The sequence below is a fragment of the Lathamus discolor genome, chromosome 1 (genome assembly GCF_037157495.1).
Source record: "Lathamus discolor isolate bLatDis1 chromosome 1, bLatDis1.hap1, whole genome shotgun sequence".
NCBI classification, from domain to species: Eukaryota; Metazoa; Chordata; class Aves; order Psittaciformes; family Psittacidae; genus Lathamus; species Lathamus discolor.
In genome coordinates, this window is record NC_088884.1 from 122,607,252 (window position 1) to 122,629,487 (window position 22,236).

General features: G+C 36.6%; 1 protein-coding gene across 1 annotated transcript in view; it reads right to left on the reverse strand.

The window, feature by feature from the left end:
• The window catches only part of FSTL5 (follistatin like 5), a 359,720-nt gene that overhangs the window by 91,998 nt on the left and 245,486 nt on the right, over nucleotides 1-22,236 (reverse strand). Inside the window, exon 8 of the mRNA XM_065693765.1 lies at nucleotides 8,665-8,831. Coding sequence (XP_065549837.1) covers nucleotides 8,665-8,831 — 167 coding nt within the window. The remainder of the gene's footprint in view (nucleotides 1-8,664; nucleotides 8,832-22,236) is intronic.

Below are 22,236 nucleotides of genomic sequence, written 5' to 3' on the forward strand. Positions count from 1 at the left end.
GGAACAGTTTCAACTTCCCTATTTCTGGTTGGAGTTTTAAGTGTTACAATACCCAGACATACATGAAAGGTGAATTAGAGGGACATAACTGATGCATCTGTTATGCAAAGCTTAAATGCTAAAAATCTTCCACTCTGTAACTCCAACCAACTTTGAAGAATACATCCCCTACATTCTCTGTAAGACTTTATCAGAGTCCAGAGTGAACTTTGAAGAAAAAAAGCAATCCTGTGAAGAGCAGAAAAGGCTGTAAGGTTGATTCTCCATTAGGGCTTGGCAGAATGACTTGGAATGTAGAAAATATAAAATGAAAGGTTTCATCTCCAGGTACAAGAAGTCTAATTCAAGCAAGTAACCATCATACAAGCAGTACGTCATTGCTGCACAGATGCTCCAAAACCTGTAAAACCGGATGGTTCTATCAATCTTATTACCTGCAAAGCATTGCCAAAATGAGTCAGGAGAAGACAGAGCAGCAAGTGTAACAAAAGGCAAAAGGAGCACAACTGAGAATAGCCAAAAGGAGACTGCAGAGAGGACCATCCTCAAGACTTCCTTCCGCTCAGAGTTGAAGTGTGACCAGATGATGGATGGAAAAAGAGCACCATTGCTTTATTGAGCGACTGTTTTCCATGTTTCCAATGCTCCAAGGTTTTCATGATCATGACATGTGAATTTATCACAGTATTAATCATGGTAAATGTACACAAAAATTATTTCAATGTTGTAAACCATACTAGCTAAAATTCAGTATTTTAGCTATATAGAAACAGAAACCTGCATGAAAATCAAGCAAAACTACAGGAACTATTAAAAATACTGACAGGTAAAGGCACTGCCAGAATTCATTCTAAACTTAGGGAAACATTTAATTTATTTGATCTCTCCTCTTTAACAGAACAATGAAAAAAAATTTGTCCATGGATACAAATGTTACTTATACCTAAATACAACAAAGTTCTGAATGCAAGGTTTTGAAAAGCAGCTCTAGATTATCAAGATAGCTAGATAAAAATGGTATAAAGACGACAAGGAAAGGAAGAATACACAGGAAGGTGATAACATTTATATATGACAAAGAACATGAGGTGATGAAATAAAAATCAGTCTGTAATCAGTCAAGGAAATTTAGATATTAATGGATACATGGTACTGGGATTATAGGTAGACAAATCACTCCACAGCTTTATACAGAGAAATCTTAAATGTCATCATTTGAAAATCATGGCAGACATACCATTTTGTGTTGTAATCTTGTCAGAGCTCAAAAATTAATCAAGCCTGATCTGAATAAGTAACTTGCTTCATGTCACTTTAGCAAGTAGTGGTACCAGTGATTTTACAGGTGGGTGGCAATTTTCTTTTTGAGTCAGTACTGAATCAATACCTTGGTACACTTCTGGAGGGTTTTTTTCTAACTATTATTATTTTTAAAATATTACAAATTTTAAAATAATATAATTTTAAAATATTATAAATGCCAGGTGAGACAAATTCCCAACATGTCCTCCCTATCTTAATTCTTCCTCCTAGGATGCCAGGGAGAGGCAGAAAGAGTTTCCTTTCTTGGTGTTTAAGCAATTGTGCCTGTCTTCAGTGAGACAGACTCTTCGATATCTAAGCACTTTTGTTACTGATGATGTAGCCCTTCTATTTAATGTACTATAGTGATGATTTGAAAGTCAGGGCTGTGTGCCACAGGAGGCCATTATTAACAAAGCATCTTTCTCATGCTTTTAAGAAGGACTGACCTTTCCTGCTAGCTGTAGCCTAGTCCAGGTTGCTCCTTTGAGACTTCTTTTCTAGAATAATAACCTGGAAAGCTTATTATTCTTTTTGCATCCTATAAAACTCAAACAATTTCAAACAATTCTCATGAAAGCTGTGGAAAGCGTTAAGTCTAGTAGGATTGCAAAAGTACTGCAAAATGACATGGAAAACTTGGAAAATAAGTATGCAGCTAGTAACAAAAGCATGAAGAAATGATGCTGGTTGTAAGTCAGCTGAGGGAATGTACACTGTCGAAAAAATCAGAAGAGTAACTCTATAAATGCACATAAAAATCAAACTGCAATTTTTGCATGCATTAATCAGGAGCTAATAAATAGCACAAGCTGGAATTTCTAGTATCAGCAATATAGAGTGCAGACATAACCTGCATCACTACATATACGTATATAGAAGAGAACAGAGAAAAGAGTGAACTGAATTGAAAAGAAAGGGTTCAGTAAGGAAGATTGGTAGTGAAAAAAAGATGCCTACAAAAATTCTGAAGTCAACTTATAACACAATAGATCAAATAGCTTTCCAGTAATTTTAAAATAAAGGAAATATGGACACGAGTGAAAAGAAAGGTAGGTGTGATAGAAGTTCTGGTGTCTCTGAGAAAAGGAGCATAGGCTACAACAGCAGTAGGCCAATAATAAACAATGTCTGAACGAATAATAGGGTAGAAAAATCAAAATGTATCTAAAAGATAGCTTGCTGAAAGGAAAACACTAATATAAATGAATTCATTACCTGTGTATCTTCCTTAAAATATTTCTACGTTTCTAGAGAGTATGTTAATTGGTATTTTCTACAGAAAACTTAGAACAGGCGGGGGTGGATATAACTATCATAGAGTCATAGAATAGTTAGGGTTGGAAAGGACCTTAAGATCATCTAGTTCCAACCCCCACACTGGACCAGGTTGTTCAAGGCTCTGCTCAACCTGGCCTTGAACACTGCAGGGATGGATACTGTAATATACAAAACATAATCAAGTAAGTTCTTATTTACTGTCTTTATATTCTAAGTTTACTTTTAGAACTTTCTGCTTCTAAAAAAACTTTGGTATTTATGTGTTTCAACTTACACAGAAGAATAATAACAGCTAGCAATACAGAACTACCATTTCAGCAACTCTTCTAAAGATGTGGTCAGTGCATTCTGTTAAGAAATTGGTTTGGAGGAACCACTCAATTCAGAGATCCACATCGTCCCTTCTATTACATTGAGGATTACTGTCTGTAGATGTCAAAATGCATAATGCTTTTCCAGGTAGTTTAACATGGCTTGCCTGGGATTATTTTAAAGGTTTCGTTCATAGCAAGGTTTTTTGTTGTTTTTTAGTTTGTTTGCTTTGTTGAGCCTTTTTTTTTTTTTTTTTTTTTTTTACTTTTAAGAGTTTTTTACTTTTAAGGAGGCGCATTTCTCTAACATTCATGGCTCACCTGGGATTCTGTCATAAATACAAACACAAAAAAGTAAATTCTTGACAGAGACGGCATTTGTATTTATGACCACAGCCTTAAAGTCATAACTGTAGTACTAAGGACAATTTAACCATGCATGAAGTTTGTATGTAGGTCCATACAATCACATGGGAGAATACAATGTGAAAGGTTCTCCTGAGTATTTTCTTAAGAATAAAAAAAGGTGGGAAAAAGGATAAGAAGTTGAAAGGAAAAGAAGAGGGCAGATGTCAAGAGTCCTTTCTAGGAAATATGCTTGGTATTGTGGACAATCTGAAAACATTTCTGTCATCAATTGCTGAGTGGAGGTCTCCAGAATGTAAGATGAAATGGAGCATGCTCCTTCAGAGGACATTAGCTTCTAACGGTATCTCCATTAAGATGTGGAGTCGCTGGGTTTGAGGTGGGGAGGGGAGAAGTATATCAATAACAGAATGTAGACTGGTACGAAGAAAGTGAAAGCTGTAATCTGATAAATCTGATCTGATCAATTGGTTATAACAAGGTGAACAGCTGAGAAGTTCTGGGAGAATGTTAATCAATGAACAACTTCAAAAACCCCTAAATAGAAATATTGCATACTTCCCATGAAGGCAGCCTAAAGAAGAATATCATGAGCTTTTCTCAAAAAGTAAAATCTGAACTACACTCTTTTAAAAAGTTACCAATTTAAGTATGCTAGCAGGTGTTAAACTTTTTATATGGACAAGTCATCTAAGTAGATCTTGTATAAATGTAAGAACGAAGGGCAGACATTTTGTAAGAAAAATGTGATTGCTGACAGGTATAGGAGAGAAGCTGAAGGCAAAACCAGTGTAAAAGGTCAGAAAAAGAAGAGAGGAAAATGAGATATAAAAACTGCTACATAATGGATCGACCAACACAAGAAAGTAATACATACTGCATTTGGGAAAAAATCTGATACTTTGGAATTTTCCATAAGTGTGAATTATTTTCTGTAATAAATAATAAGTTAGATAAAACATATTCAAAGAGGTAAGTTGAAAGGCAGATAAGAAAGTTAGGATGCAGGATAACAGCAGGAAATGAGGGGGGTGAGACATTAGAACAGGCTGCCTAGGGAAGCTGTCGCTGTCCTGGCCCTGGAAGTGTTCAAGGCCAAGCTGGATGGGGCTTTGAGGAACCTGGTTTAGTAGCAGGTGTCCCTGTGTGGCAGGGATGTTAGATATTTAAGGTCCCTTCCAACGCAAACCATTCTACGATTCTATGAAATAAAAGCCTACTAAAATAAAAAAGTACTAAAATATCAGAAAAATGTCCTGTGATAGCAATTCTATAGTGAGTCAGAGCACAATTATACTACAGTTTAAGTAAAATTTGCAGAGGCATATGATTTTTCACAGTTCCATTCAGATGGATGCTGATTATCCCTGACTCCAATCAGTTTCCATAAGAGAAAGATCAGTAGCAAGATGCTACTTACACAAATAAAAATCATAAGTACCATAAGAAGAGTTGAGGAATACTAAGTATTTCTAAAATTACCAACTGGATATTATCAGTAACATTATTAATCTGACCACACACTTGACAGCATCCTCTAAGTTATTTTATCACTTTTTAAACACACTACTTACATACAATTTTCATTATCAACCTTTGAAATCCAAACAGTATTTCTTAATATTTCTTTTAAGTGTCTTTGAGTATATAACACTACTCATTATTTAACACTGGCTTTTAGTCACCCTTAGGCATATATCCTGTATAATTTCAGTAGAGGAGTAGACTATTTAAAAACAGAAATTCAACAGCCATAATTTGAGTTTAGACTTGGACTCTTCTGCTGCTTCTTGTTGCATTTTTCCATTTGCAGAAAAAAAAAAAAAGGATATTACATTGTTCTGATTTTGTCCCTCCTGAAGAGTTTAACTCATATTGAGAACTGCATAGTACAAAAACTTTATTTCTAAATGAGAAGCTCTTGATATGATTTCCAAAATAACACTGTCACTACTGCTTAGTCTAATTGGTTCCCTACATATGTGCTGACTCCCAGTTATGATGACCTCTGATGCATTTTGCTGAAAAAAATATTTATCTATCTTCCCAGGCCAGCTTGTCACATCATTTTATAAAGTGTACTACTATTTACACAACATTATTAGTCTTGAGATGCATGGATGTGGTTGCTTTATAACTGAGTAAATTAATAATTCCCACAGTAAGGCAAACATGATTATAGTTTATAATATAGCCATAGTTAAGCCTAGAATACATAGCCTCTGGGGACAACTTAAATTATACAAGGACTTAGGGATTTTGAATGCTTAAAATTGCCCGAATAACAACACATTCTTTGGTCTGTAAATTGTGAGCACACACTGTTTCCCTCTGCATTTTTTTTCTTTGATTTTAATATTTAAGTACTAAATTCATTTTCCATAGTGAAATATAAGACCCCACTATTTTTTGTTCAATTATTTTTGTTTTCCCCAAGGTTTTATTTTTATTACACTGTCTGAAGGGATACTAAATTATGGCTGCATAACAACCTTTAAGCAAATGTGAAACTGCAAGAACAAAACAGAGAATGTATGATGAACAAGGTTCAGAAAGGTATGGAATGACCAAAAAAATATGGAAGGAAAAAAACCTAAACAAACCAAGGGAAGGTCTAGAAATAAATATATGGGATCAAATCAGTGCGAACAGTGAAACATGTAAAATAAGTTTTGAACAAAAGAGTCTCAGAAGAACAACTTAACTCAATGACTTTACAGCCATTTTTTTTATATATATATATATATATATCCAGACTCCGTTAACTCTTTCTTCAACCCTATGTTAGTTTATCACCTACGTGTATTTGAGTGCTATTAATTTTAGTGCCTCACTGCATGGATACTGGATGCCATTCTCTTTCTATATTTGAATCACAACTGAACTGTTAATATTAAAGGACTAAGGCTATAACATAGTTTTTGCTTTAAAACACTTCCAAGCATTCCAGTTTGTTTATGTTTTTATTAACCTAATAAAAAAAAAATAATACATTCATCTTCAGAATTATGTGCTCTTGTCACTGGAAGCTTTTACTCCCTTGACAGTTCTTCCTGCACGTGTACACAAAATGCACACACAGACATCATCTCAGCACTCAGGTAACACTTTCTAGACTTTTTTTTTTCTGCTTGTGGGTTCTCAATCACTGTCACACATTCCTCCTCTCCTATTAAATATAAACAAATCTGGCCAATTCTAGCAATTTCAACTTTGCTTTGGACGTCTGATCACCACAGTAATCTGACTTCAAATTGGGTACCCTGTGAGTCCCATACTGTACTCTTCCAGTTCTGATATGTACTTCAGAAGTATGCTGGCTTGGCTTGGCCAATAGTCACACTCCCACCCAGCTGCTCACTTACTCATTCCCCCTCCACTTCCACCCCCTCACAGAATGGGGAGATAAGAACATGAATGAGAAAGGGTTCAGATAAGGACAGGGAGATTGCTTCCTAATAACTATGGTGGGCAAAAAAGACTTGAACTTGGGAAATTTAGCTTAATTTATTGCCAACTACAATAAACACATAATTACTAATCTGGGTGGTGGCAAACAAAAAGACATACACAATGAAAACAACAGCTTTCCTCCCCATCTTCTCCAGGCTCAACTTCACTCCTTCCCTCCCAACTCCTTTACCCTCCACCCAAGTGGTGGAGAAGTTTCTCTTTGCATCTCCTTTCTCCTCACCCTTTTCATCTGCCCAGATAGGACTCTCCAAGGGCTAAAGTCCTTCAAGACAAACCTATACATCAGTGTGGCTCTCTGCTCCACCATGGAGCACCTCCTGCTCCTCCAGCCTTGGACTTCCCTGCTGTTTCTCTTTGTTCTCTCCTCCTCTCTTTCTCTGGTGTTCTATGCCAAACATTCCTTTTCGACTGTTTTCTCAGAGATGCCACATGCACACCTGAGGCTGCAGCCCTCACTGCCGACAACTGGGAACCTGCACCAGCACAAAATGTTTCTCAAGGGGTTTTTTGTTTGGTTGGTTGGTTTGGGTGTTTTTCTGGGGTTTTTGTTTCTATTTTCACACTCAAAATGTAGGTACTGGGCTTTGAAAACACTCACTCTTATCGTGTCTGCAAATACAGTTAACTGAACTGCTCAGTTTGCAACTGAGCTGTTAGCTTCATTATTTCCATTCATCATTTCCCTTTTATTTCTGTGTCCAGATGCATGTTCCTGTTTCTATGTGCAGCTCATGCCATGTATTATACTTAGAAGTGATTAGTAAGAACTCCATTGTTTATGAGGATCATGAATATTTACAGAAAGCTAACAAACGCTGCAGAAAGGAACTTGTGAACATGAGCAAGACGCTTCTAAATGTCAGTCATATCATTAATACCGAAGTAACAAAAGCAACAATTATTTAACTGAGAATTTTCTAAGGATGCTGGTTTTATCCTAAGCCTCTCAAGTGACTTAAAGCTACCATTCAAGAAAGATGAGCTTTGACACTGCCCCTTATTTTACAAAGCACCACTGTGAGGAAGCTCAATTTACGAACAGGAAACAAAATAGCAAATGAAATAAAGGTGATGTGTGAGTGCAATTGCCACCTTAGAATTAAAACCATCCACAAGAAAATGAAATATAAATAAACAAACTAGATATCTGATTGTGGCGATTTTCAACATCCATAACAGTTCCAGTGATTTCACACTCGAGATGGAGAGCAAGCACAACTTCCGATGTAACGCATTGTCCTCATTTACATCAAAATTGCCAAAGCGATGTAAGCATACCCACAAGAAATCAAAATACAGCTGAAAGCTTATTTTTAGAGTTTTGTCAGAAGATGTAATTATGTTTCTCAATTTTGCTCCACATTTTGAGGTCATAGTAAGTTAGGTGGCAAATATTGGCTGTTCCAAAAATAAGATTTCTAAGTTATACAAATACTCACTGGAGATGTGATTCTTTGAAAGTACCATACACACTGATGAATATTTAGATGAATGAGCAAAACAACCAGTTTTGCAGTACATTACTTGTTTTGGAAAAAGTCAATTTTTATTGAATTATTAGAAAATAAGGTTATTATTATGATCTGTCATAAGTCACTATGTATTTCTTAAAATGTTAATTTCACAGATTTCTTTCAGATGCTTGAAGACAATATAATCCTGAATGTATAATGCTGACTGTATTTCGGGCTGCAGTTCTATCCTCATGTGCTTTTGTTATATTTATTCTTTTAAATGGTCTGTGAAACGTTTTCTCTATATTTAACAATAAGGGTTGCAATACACAGCAAAATAAAAACAGTCTGACAAACATTTCATTTCCATTTCTTTGAAACACCAGAGTCATGCAGCTTGTTACATATCTTTCTATTCTTTATGAAATGTTTTGATAATAAATTGTTAAGCAGTTAAAGAGCTTTCTCTTACTTACATTGATATCTTCCAAATCTAAGCTATTCAGAACAACATTGTTCCTCTTCCAGATGATGGGAGGTCTCAGAGCTCCCTGGATTGCACAACTTAAGACCACACTCTGTCCCACTGTTGCTGCAGTTGTGCTTAGTTTTTGATCTTCAGGCAGACTCAGCTGAACTACTTCTGCAAAAGATATATTGTTTGTAGGATTAATTAGCAGGCAGATTCAGAAGGTTAATTAGCATGCAGGTTTTGTACACTGGTAATTTAAGGATTTTAATTGGAATCAAAGTAAAAAGAACTTCCAAGAACCACAGGAAGTTCAGAGTATTTCAAATAAAGGTCAGCATGACATTTCAATTAAATTGACTGACAAGTATCACCCTGTAAGGAAAGAAGCATTTAATATGAAAATGAATTTCAGAGGTAAGACTGTTATAAACATGACAGTTTATACAAAGTCTGACAGCACAAGTTATTTGACAGTTAAGGCCAATGCAGCAGAGCAGTCAGCACATTCAACTGAACTAAAATGGCTGAATTACTACAATACGCATTCATATGAGTTCATTCTCAGAAAATAAAAATAAAAACCGAGCTCAGAGTACAAAATATACAGGACTGAGAATGAGATGGACAACAAAGTGAATGCTGCATTCAGAATATAAAATTAAAGTATATGACTTCTCTGATGGTAAACCAGGTTTCATGAGTCTTTTCTTGGTATCAGCGAAAACAGTTTCCAGATCAAACCAACATTAGTAATCTCTTCCATTTCAGTCTCAAAAGAATATGCATTATCATAGTGCATACACATTAATGTCATTTTTAAAAAATAGTATTAAAATGATTTCTCCTACATTTCAAACATGATTCCTTTTACAACTGCAGAAATTGAGAGCCAGAAAAATAAACAGTTGTGTACTTGAATAAATCTCTTTAAATACACAAAAAAGAGAAAACAGGGTTAAATACAAACCTGAAGTAAATGCCATGCATCACTTGACATATTGTGAATTATCTTATTCCACAAATATTTGTCACATACTTTTTGCATTTAATGTGCAACACAGTATAAAGTGCTAGTGTTGATAAGATATTTCAAAAGGCTTGAAAAACAACTTTTACTTTATTATTACCTAAATCAATCAGAACAGAGCATGTTTCCATTTTCTGCATTTGCCCAATATTTAGTAATTAAACTGTGAAAGGCAGGGAAATGGAGTTTTCAAAGCTGACATTTTGCAAAAATATCTTAAAAAGCAATAGAGATAAATCAATAATGGAACCCTATTTAAACATTATGTTTTCAAGAGTCATATATCTTGGGTTGTCATTCTTCATATATGTTAAGCTACGGCAATATTCTTGTAAGCTAACATATAAAATTATATCACTGTATTTTTAAAACATAGCAGGAGGGGTAGGGTAGTGCTAGGGAAAACAGACAGTTACAGCTGTGCAGGGCTTTGATCAACCTTTCTGTTTTCTTAATCCTAAATACTATGGGCTGATGTGCATAATGTAAAATTCTGATGCTTTAAATTGAGCACATTTTACAGAAAGAGTTGTTGCACTTGGATTTATTTTAGTTTTCTGAAGAAGTTAAAGAATAGGCAGTAAAAGCTGGGCTATTTCAGTTCTCTCCCTATACACAAAAAAAATCTTATTGCCCACTCCTTCGATGGCCCAAAACAGTCTGCAGGGGACTGTATGCAATCATAAAACTCGTTTGTATCTCAGAATACCAAATCAGGATAATAGGAGAAGAAACACTGAAGCATATGAAATTTCTGGAGACGAAGTGGTTCCTTACTATGTGTTATAATCAGTAAAGGAAACCCACAATATCACTCCAAATAAAAGTTTTTGAAGGCTAAAAGGTATGATACTGGGATGTCATATATCACTTCATTATTTATGGAAGAGAGAGTTCTTATGCAACTGTAGACTATTTCAGCTAACAATTCCATTAAAAATGTACAATTTGAACCTTCTCATTTACCTACATAAGTTGTGTGCATACACAGCCACAAAAAACTCTTATGAGTCTAAACTAATGAACATTACGCAGACTGGTAATCACTATCTGAAATTAAGGCCACATCAAGCCTGTATTTATTTTGTTTGCCTATTTCAAACCTAATTTAAAAGCAATCACCTTTTAAAACAAAAGAAAGAAGCCTTTTGTCCATGGACAGAGTAAGCTCTGTACTTAATGGACAGCATTACTTGATGGCTTGAAATAGCTGAAATGCAGCTAGGCAACATACCTTTTCAGGCACTGGTCCATCAGTGTCATTTTGCTGTTCTTCAACAGCAATTTTAAAATCAGTTCACATCACCATTAGCATGACTAATTTTGTCATTTTCTGCTATATCTTCTGCTTTGAACTTGTTGTAAACATATTATTTGCATATTTAGTGGAACGTTTCAGTATGAGAAGTAATAGACATTGTTTCATGAATGGCTGTTCTTTAGGGTGTTATGCCACTGGCTGTTCTCTAAGGTCTTACACCAGCAAAGGGGTTTTTCCATTCTTATGATCCATTTAATAGCACACAGAAGAAAAAAAAAAAGCTAAATTTTTTCACTACTCCTTAATGTTTCAGCTTCAGATCTTGGATTAAAATTCAGGAGGTCTTATTTCCAGCCTCATGACCAGCATAGCAGAGCAGATTCTACTTTTATTTTATGGCAGCATGGTAGTTATTCAAAACCAAAAGCTCTTAATAGACTTACAATTATAATTAACATTTATTAATCTTTCATCTTTGCTGACAAGAGACTTGAAAATCATTTTCTGTTGACAATTATGATACTGTAATAGCTCATGGTTTTTAGGCAGTCCTGTACAAAACAATCCCATGAAGAAAATTAACAGAAACCATAAAAGAAAACACAACCCTGCATTTATTTCTAATATTAGTCAATGAGACTTAATGGAGAGTGATTCGTAGGTCATGCTAGGAAACATTTATTTAATAGAAGAACTTAAAAGCTTCTCTGAAAGACAAACATGAAGAAAAACCCCTACAGTTCCTATTTCCTCTTACAAATATTGAATGCAGTATTCTGTATTCAAACACCTAGAAACATTATGAAGAGTTCAGGTTTTAAAAATTAGGATAAAGTAGAATATCAGTTGACCTCTTGCTTTGGTGAATTCAGCATCCAATTATTTTATTATTGAAGCAACTTTCAACTTCTGATTTCGTAAGGACATAAAATGCCCACAATTCTTTTCAAATTAAAAATAAATAAATAAATAATCAGCAGAATTAAATAAAAGCACTAAATAAAATACAGACAATTATATCTTGCGAAAGCTTATAAATGTATGAACTTACAAAGTGTTCACCATTAAAGCAAAGTCTCTATTTTCTAATGGTTGTTTCAAGTACTAAGAATGAAAGTAGACAGTGAGAAGTATCCCAAGAACTTTGTGAGACTGAAAACCCAAACAATAAAGTAGCAGATAAATTCAATGGGGGTAAAAGTATTATACTACAGCAAAAGTAATCCTTTGAATCTAGATCAATGGGCTGTAAACTGACTTGGCAGGAGAGAGACAGTGAGTGACGATATCCAGTTACATCAACTCTGTCCTTTTTAGCAGAGAAAAATTCGTATCTTAAGGAAGGAACTAAAAGTGAACAAAACCCTCATAATTGTGCCTCATAGTTTATCCACATGAAAACCATATGCAGCTGTGGGTCCTCTGCAAAGCAGATAAAAAGGCAAAAGCAAAACAAGCATGATAAGGGTATATAACAGTTAAAATCTGAAAAATCAAATAGACTTGGATTTTTCTTTTACAAAACATGATTTAGAGAGTTTTGACAGCAGTCTACAAAATCATGGCTCTCATGGAAATCTGGAATAGCTACTGATGGCTTACTGTATCGTTTAAGACTGGAAAAACATCAAAATAAGCAAGTGTGAGGCCAGGTTCAAAATGAAGGACAGCAGCTTTCATGCTTAGAGTGACAGATCTGAAAAAAGTCTTTGTTAAAGGATATTGTGGATCCCAGAAGCTTACATGTGCAGGACAAGATCGCACAAACACATGTAAAAGTATAATTATATTATTCTTACACTTCTTTGAGAGAAAGTATTGGACTATCTGGACCTGTGACCAGTACAGCCATTTTTGTAGTCTTAAGGCATTCTTCTTTACTTTACATGGAGTTCACCCAGCAATTGTGATTTCTAAGTTTTCTTTACAGTGTTTACATGCTCCAGCTTTAAGTGAAACACAGTTTAAGGTACTTTCACAGCTTTAATGAGAAAAAAACCCCACCAACAAACTAAACCAAACCAAAACCAAACAATTTAAATTTAAAGAAGCTGAGCTAATAAACAGTATGTGCTACTTCCTGAAAATCATTTTACTCAGTACGTGAACTGGCCCTTCTTCTATTATTCATTGCTTTGAATAGTATTATCTCTGAATGGCAAAGAATATTTTCTACATTGCTTACATATTATAAATGCTCATTTTAACTATTTTTTTTTTTAATGTGAATGACGGCAATCATGGAAATCAGTGATAACCACTTTTTTCCTAATTCACAAACTGATAAAACTAAAACAAAACTTCAAAGCTCATTACACGAGCTTTAAATTTCATTCTATTTTTAATGAAATGGTTTTCACTTGCTATGTCCATTGAATCAAACTTCTCCTCAAGACCTTGTGCTTCTCAAAAATCTGCACATCCTAAAGCACTCAACAAGACTCAAGTTTTAAATGAGTGCAACATGGACTATAATGATTGATTTAAGCCTTTATAAAAATCAATAAAATATATAATTTCATTTGCTCTGCAGGGCACTAGGATCATATAAAGAAAGTTCAGAAGCACTGTTCATGGAAATATGAGGAATTCTTGATTCGTGCAACTCCCCTTGTCATCATATAACGAAACACAAAATGCTATGCAGCTGTGGGCTGCACCTCATTTAATTCACTGCACAAAATCAAGAACTGCCAGAAGTGCAGTATTACCAGCATTCACCGAAAACCCAAATATATTCATCAGGCTTTTCAGGTGACCACCTGCCATAATTTAAACCCAGCTGGTAACTCAGAACCATGCCGCTGCTCACTCACTCACCCCCTTCTTCCTCCCACTGCTCCCAGAGTGATGGGGAGGAGAATTGAAAGAATGTAACTCCCACAGGTTGAGATAAGAACAGTCCAGTAACTAAGGTATAACATAAACCACTACTGCTGCCACCAATAATAATAATGATAAGGGAAATAACAAGGGAAGAAAACACAACTGCTCACCACCCGCTGACCGATACCCAGCCTGACCTGAGCAGTGATTTAGCCCCTCCTGGTAACTGTGCTCCAAAGGCTGCCAGAAGTGATGAAGATTGTTGGAAGAAGTAAACGACCCTCAGAGACCACCACCACAATTCTGTACGCATGCGGGGAACTTTCTGGAAAATGACGTAATGTATGTATGCCCAGGGACTATATAAGGACAGCTTGTGGAGCACCAAAGAGACACACGTTAGGAGGAGCTATCCCCCGTGTCTCCCGGCGCCGCAATAAAGAATACCTGCTTGTCAGCTTGAAAACTTTGTTGGCAAGTTTGTTCCTGGAGTTTTCTCCGAATCACGTAACACTGTGATAGCATGTTTCTCATAGACCATTTATTAGGGATAAACAAAACAATCAAAACTCTGCATATCCTGACTGGCAGATTAGCTCTTTCTTCTTACAAAGGAGGATGGCTGGGTTTCATGAATTTACACCTCTTAAAGAGAGAGTGAAAAAAAAAAAAAAATGGTAAATAGTAAATCTCTCTCTTTCCTCTTTCTGCCACCACCTTAGCAGACTGAAATTGCCTGCCCAACCTTAACATAACCTCAGTATGCTCTGTAACTGATTTTATGCATCATTCAATGAATCCTAAGGGAAATTTCAAAGTTATTGTGATAGGTTAAAATTTTATTTGATGCATGTTACCAGAATTGGTGTTCTGACAGTAGTCAGATATGGTAACTTAGGTTTACGTGTGTATAAATAAACTTGCAAGTTTATACAACAATGTATTTCTAGCCAATAAAGCCGCAGTGAAAATCAATTTTAAAGTATGCTTATAATCTCAGAGTAAATGAAACACTAATTTCCTAATAACCTATTGCCATTTTTAGATTTCAATCCCATTCTAAAGGCTATACTTCAGATAGTTAAGATATAATTAAAACAGCTGTACACTAAAAATATTTTGATAAAATATAGAAACCACAGAAGTCAAGATTATATGATAAACCCTCTCACCCAGAATGCTACATCACTGTTTAAGAAAATATGGCAAATGACCTACCCCTACTTGTCTTCATATCAGACGATATGACACCCACAGCTAAGCCATCTTATCTGTTTCATTGTTTGTATAGACACACTTATTCACTGTGCATCCATAGCACCACAGGAGTTTCTGGAGACATTTTCTTAAACATAGTTGTTCTTGCAGTAGTAGTTACCTTTTAAAAATCCATTAAAATATCTTTTTTTTATTATTATTATTATACGATAGGAAAAGAGCATATGCCAAGAGTGGCCTGTACAAAGATAAAGCAATTTTAGCACATGTACCTTGAATGAGATACATTAGAAATTAAATAAAAAACCAACAAAAACAACAAAGAAAACTCAGAGACTTGCAACTTATTTTCCCATTTAGTGTGAAACATTTAACACTTTACACTCTTATCCATCGTAAATTCAGCAGAGAATAAGTGGTTTTGTTCAGAATTTAGAAAATAAGATGGCACTCCACAACAACTGGAAGTATCAGTAAATAAATATTGCTGTGCTTGAGTTCTATATGGTTTCTTTTATAAAAGAAAAATATTTCTTGTTATGCTAGTATATTTTTAATACCAACTGTTGCAAGATTACATTGAAATGTCTAGGTTTTTAAAAACAAAAATATTACAAAGTATTACCAAGTATAATGAAACATTGACGGGATGTTAAATTTAGTCTCAGAACTTTTTGTGGAATCTCAGTGTTTCATTTTCTAAAGTTAGTACTTCTAGATGCATATGACTGAACTTCAAATCTTCCAAAATTGCAGTGGTGAGTCTTTCCAACAGTGGTGAGAAAGATGGAAGAGAAGAAGAAAGAAATAAAAAAGGCATAAAAAAGAAAGAGAGTAACAGAAAATTTTTGGAGGTTACCTAGGTTGAATGAGATTTTCAGTGTCGCTATTATGTATATTGATTTTTAGCTGTGCTTACATATTCAAGAAGGGAGAAAAATAAATAAATACAACATGATCTACCTTATTTCTTCTGGGGAGGAGCATTGCTCATCTTTGTCAAATGTAATGTAACATCTCCAAAACATCTCTCTAGTTTTTCTCATAACATTACATTAACATCAGCTTCCTTATGCACATTGCCAAATCTCAAATCAAACAGCTTCAATATGATGCCTCTATGCATGCTGACAGCTTCTGTGCATTTCACCAACTCCTTCCTGACATGTTTCTGTGCACTGGATATTATCTACACCAGGAATATAGATTTTAGAATATATTTTAAATGGATCTTTGTCATGGTTTAAACCCAACCACAAACCTCGTTCACTCACTCCCCGCCCCTTCTTGCCCTCCCCCTGCTCCTGGAGGGACAGAGAGGAGAATGGAAAGGAATGCAACTCCCACGGGTTGAGATAAGAACAGTTTAGTAACTAAGGTATAACACAAATCACTACTGCTACCACCAATAATAATAATGATAAAGGAAATAACAAGAGGAAAGAATACAACACCTCAGCACCAGCCGACCAATAACTCGCCCCATTCCCCCCAGCTGAGCACCGACCAATACCTCGTCCAACCCTCCAGTCCACCTAGCCCTTCCGGGTAACTGCCAGTTACATCCTGGGCATGACGTGCTGTGGTATGGAATACCTCTTTGGTCAGTTTTGGGTCAGGTGTCCTTTCTCTGCTTCCTCCCAGCTTTCCCTCTTCCCTGGCAGAGCATGAGGCTCCGAAAGTCCTTGGCCAGACCAAACATTTGAGCAGCAACTGAAAACATCGGCGTTATCAGCCCTGTTCCCAGGCCAAAAAATGAAAACGTAGTACTGCACTAGCTACTAAGGAGAAAAATAACTGCTACTGCTGAACCCAGGACAATCTTGCACAAGTATCAGTGTATTCAAATTATGACTATATTTCATTACCCTAGCACAATATGTTTAAGTGAAAATCTTTATTTTGCTTGTTTTTATACTTATAAATTTAGTAGCTTACTTTTAAATTTTGGAATTATATAGGCAGAAACACGCAGTATGAAGTGATTATTCTGCTGAAGAGAACACTGAATGTTCCTCTGTTTCACCAGAAGCTGTAACGGGCAGCATCAACAATTTCAGAGAAGAGCCAGATCAAGCTACAAAACTCCCACAAGAGGTCTTTACTTACAGCTGTGAGCAGCCTAAGCAATGCTTCTGAATAGCCCAACTAAAGCAAAATTTATCAAAGTAGATTAAACTCTTAAAACCAGTATAGCTCTCCCTGGGGAAGTGCACTGAAAAATACATAAAATTTGATGCAGTCTGTTCTACTCAGAAGACAAAACGATTAGTTTTCAAGAATACCTTCGAAAAACATCTCTGGTCAGGAAAAATATAAAAGACTATATGAAAATGATTCTTCATAGAAAGCAAACAAGGAGGTTGACATTCAACAACCTCAGTGTTTATCTGCAAATCAATAACCACTCCAAAAAATATCCATTTTAATCGTACATATACACAACCTTACACAAGATTGTTATGTTTAAAAGTAGTATTTTGGCAGCTTTTCTGGTATACTTCCATTTAAAAACTGAATCTTTTTCTTCTTTATTTTTTTCTAAAGCTTTTACTTCATTCCCAGCTACAGAAGCTCAGTTGCATTTAGAATAGGCTCCAATCTTATCTTTCCCTCTTTCCACTGTCTTGGTTTCCCTTTCTTAGAATCACAGAATCATAGAATAGTTAGGGTTGGAAAGAACCTCAAGATCATCTAGTTCCAACACCACTGCAATGGGCAGGGACACCTCACACTAAACCATCTCACCCAAGGCTTCATCCAGCCTGGCCTTGAACACCGCCAGGGATGGAGCACTCACAACTTCCCTGGGCAACCCATTCCATTGACTCACCACCCTCACGGGAAACAACTTCCTCCTTATATCCAATCTAAACTTCCCCTGTTTAAGTTTTAACCCATTACCCCTTGTCCTGTCACTACAGTCCCTGATGAAGTGTCCCTTTCCAGCATCCCTATAGGCCCCCTTCAGATACTGGAAGGCTGCTATGAGGTCTCCATGAAGCCTTGTCTTCTCCAGGCTGAACAGCACCAACTTTTTCAGCCTGTCTTCATATGGGAGGTGCTCCAGTCCCCTGATCATCCTCGTGGCCCTCCTCTGGACTTGTTCCAGCAGTTCCATGTCCTTTTTATGTGGAGGACACCAGAACTGCACACGATACTCCAGGTGAGGTACCACAAGAGCAGAGTAGAGGGGCAGGATCACTTCTTTCGACCTGTTGGTCACGCTCCTTTTGATGCAGCCCAGGACATGGTTGGCTTTCTGGGCTGCAAGCGCACACTGCCAGCTCATGTTCATTTTCTCATCGACCAGCACCCCCAAGTCCTTCTCCACAGGGCTGCTCTGAATCTCTTCTTTGCCCAGTCTGTAGCTGTGCCTGGGAGTGCTCTGACCCAGGTGTAGGTCCTTGCACTTGGCATGGCTGAACTTCATGAGGTTGGTATCAGCCCACCTCACAAGTGGGTCGAGGTCCCTCTGGATGGCATCCCTTCCCTCCAGCGTATCAACCAAACCACACAGCTTGGTGTCATCGGCAAACTTGCTGAGGGCGCACTCAATCCCACTGTCCATGTCACCAACAAAGATGTTGAACAAGACCGGTCCCAACACCGATCTCTGAGGGACGCCACTCGTTACTGGTCTCCAGCCGGACATTGAGGCCTGATCACCACTCTGTGTGTGCGGGCATCCAGCCAGTTCTTTATCCACCGAGTGGTCCATCCATCAAATTGACATTTCTCCAACTTAGAGATAAGGATGTCATGTGGGACAGTTTCGAACGCTTTGCACAAGTCCAGGCAGATGACATCAACTGCTCTACCCTTGTCCATCAGTTCTGTAGCCCCATCATAGAAGGCCACCAAATTGGTCAGGCAGGATTTCATCTTGTTTTATTTCTCCCCAGCCCTTCCTCCCTTTATATTTCTCTACATCACTACTTGCATCCATAGATCCCATTAGTTCTACTTGTCCTTTCTTAAATAGATGCATATATGCTATTTATGCAATAGCTCAAGATATTGAAGTGAGCATCACTAGTTTATTTTAAATCTAGAGTTCACTTATTTGGATTTATCACTGGGTGGGGCAGGGGAGAGGAGCTGATGGCTACATCTTCCTTGTGGCTTAGAGATACAAGTTAGTGTGCTCACAAGTCAGAGTTTGTAGGAATGTACCCATGCCACTTCCTGCCTGAATTCTGGGCAAGATGGACTCATTCCCACATGCACATCTTCTCATGTATAGGAAGAAAGCTGCTGCAATATTTCAGTAAGTATGCAAATCTGCACAACAGGGAGGTCATGACAGTACACACTTTATGTCCAGTATCTTATCTCATATATTTCAGTCAGATTTAGATCTTATTCTGAACAGTATGCCCTGTAGGAGATGCTACTGAAATATAATTAGCTGTCAGAATAGCAGGAGTATACACAATTAAATACAGAAACTGGATTATCTTCTATTGCTACTAACCTTTTAACTTGTTTCAAGACGAGAAAACGTTGTTTTCAAAACACTGATCACTGATAAATTCGCAGTCAGTACTAATAACTACTTTTTCCATTTGTGTATCAAATACATTTTAAAAAAGCATGACCATGTCTCTCCATGTACATCCTCTAGAGGTCACCCACCAGAATTCTGCTAAGGACCCTGACACTGGGTCTTCATGGCTTTTAGACTTCTAGAAAGCGAAGAATCTAGAAACCTCTCCTTAAATCACTCTTTTCTGATCTTTCTGTATAGCTTTTTTTTTTGCCAAGACCTGGAACAGCATTCAGATGTCTGCAATGTCAAGTCCTGACATCTCTGGAACACTTCCATAGCTTAAATACAAGCTTTTCTAACATCCCATCCAAGACTGTGCAGTTTTACACTTCTTCTCAGTCTTCTCAGTCATGCATAGAACAAGCCAATGCATATTGCAGATATAGATTTGAAATTTAAAACCAAGTATTCAAAAGTTTTTAGAAAAGTAAACTTAGTCTCACTTCTCCCTATTCCAGATCACACTTTTCTTGAGAATCCAACACACAGCACTGTAGCAGCTACTAAGAAAAAATTAACTCTATCCCGGCTGAATCCAGGTCATCACCCTAAACACATAAAAAAAATCCACATAGTCAGAAGTATCCTGTAACTGGTAACAGCCAATGGCAAATGCTCAGGGAAGAAAATATTAGGCAAACATATAATGGTAATTCCCCTGAATTCTGTATTAGAACCCATAAATACAGTACTGCCTAAGTCAAAGGCACTTTATGGTACTAAAATAATGAGTCAAAAGAGTAAATTATCTGACAAGCACAGAAGCATTAGCTGGCCTGTTAGCTGAACAACTCAACAATTCTGCTGACTTAACCTGAGGAATTCTTTAACTTGGAATGGAAGAGGTAGTTTCCCATGTGGAAGGAAGAAAACAAAGATCTATCATGATGATTGTACAATAATATGATGTTAAAGGAGAGGCAAAAACCCAAACAACAACAAGAAGAAAACCTACAAAAAACCCAAACAAACCCCCCAAAGACCCCCCAAAACAACACCCGAACAAAAAAATTCCACAAACTGCCCCCCCTCATGAAACCCACACAGTTACTTTTTTCTTAAGAAGAAAAAAAAAGCTTGAAGTCTCAAATATCTAGGATTTTATAACAATTACGACCCTTAAATTAAAATCAAGCACTTCTCCTCTAAGTTATTCATATCTAAGGAACTTATTCTGAATACTGTAGTTCAAATCCACAAAATTAAGACCTTCAAAGATTTAAGAGATCAAAACAATGCTGTCAGAAGCAAATAACTATTTAATAAGTTTTATAAGTTATTATGTTAACCACTAATTTATCCCAATGACATAAGCACAGAGTCAGAGGATGAAGTTCTGAGACATGTCTGTCTACAAACACGTATACAAATAGAAAATCCATTCATGAGCAACTTCACTATAAAAAAATTTATGAAATAAAGAGAAAGGATTCTCTAGGCTGAAACAGGACCAGGCTGACTTATAAACCTCTCTGGATTAATGCAAATACAGAAAGCCTTTCAGAAGATCTTCCGTATGAACCATGTTGATTTGCCAACCCCACAATATATTATTTATTACAGACTGCAATTTCAATCAGTCCAAGTAGCAATTTCTTTTCTTTCCTAAAGCCAAGCACGCTCACTTTCCTGGGCTGCTTACACCAAAATACAGATTTTGTTTCACTGACTACCCAAATCCCATCTTAAATTTAAGTGTTTGCTGTCTGCTAAGAAATTCACCCTAGCTTGCATATGCCCTTGAAGTTCTCTTTCTTCCAACTTCACAGCAGGTCATCATTTGCATCAGTTTTCTCAGCCCTTATCTTTCTAGGAGGAAGACCTTTCCCTAGTTTCCCTGTCACTCATCTGGCAGACAAGAGACCATATATTCTCCAGAAACTATATCAGCAGTGAAATTTTGATTACAATTGTGCCCCAAATTGAGTCAATTTAAAATCAGTTTGTCTATCGCTAATATGTGTCACTTTTCATCTGATTCCAGGTGGATGAGGAAAACAAGAAAAGGAGTGAAGACCTGACATTAAAGACAACTTTGCCTAACAGACCGTATTCAATTTCTACCTTGGCTACTTTCAACAGAGTTAGGTTTGCAGAACCCTGCAGATTTCCAGGTTTTGTGAAAGCTGCTGTTTAGTTAGTGTAAACTACTGATAACAAATTTTATTTTCTTAATTTTCACAACCTCTCAGTCATAACTTTGTCCTTATATTCTTCATGAATATGACATAATTGAAATTCATGTGGTAAATACAGTTCTGGCTAAATGATAATAGGGTTAAAAGTTACTCTTTTCAATGAAAAAGCACTGCTGGGCCCCAGATAGGGAGGTGTGCACAGCATTAAGTGGCCTGTAACTTACTGCACCTTCAGGTTCAAAAAGCAGTGGTCAGCATTTGAGAGACTAAGGCTTGCTGCAAGTGGTTTCAATACTGTCTAACATCTTCACAGTGACTTGGACAAAATGCACCCACAGAAGTTCTGCAGTTGGCATGCATTCACAGGATCAGGAAGTATATTTCTGGAATACTGCATTTCAGAGAGAACTTTATAAGCAGGCTGACAAACTGAAATTCTACTAAGACAAATTAAAAGTGTTGCACTTGGGACAGCATAAGCCCATGTAACAATACAGGGATGCAGCTGACTAGAAATCAGCTTTGCAGACAAGGATCCAGGTAGATCATGTGTT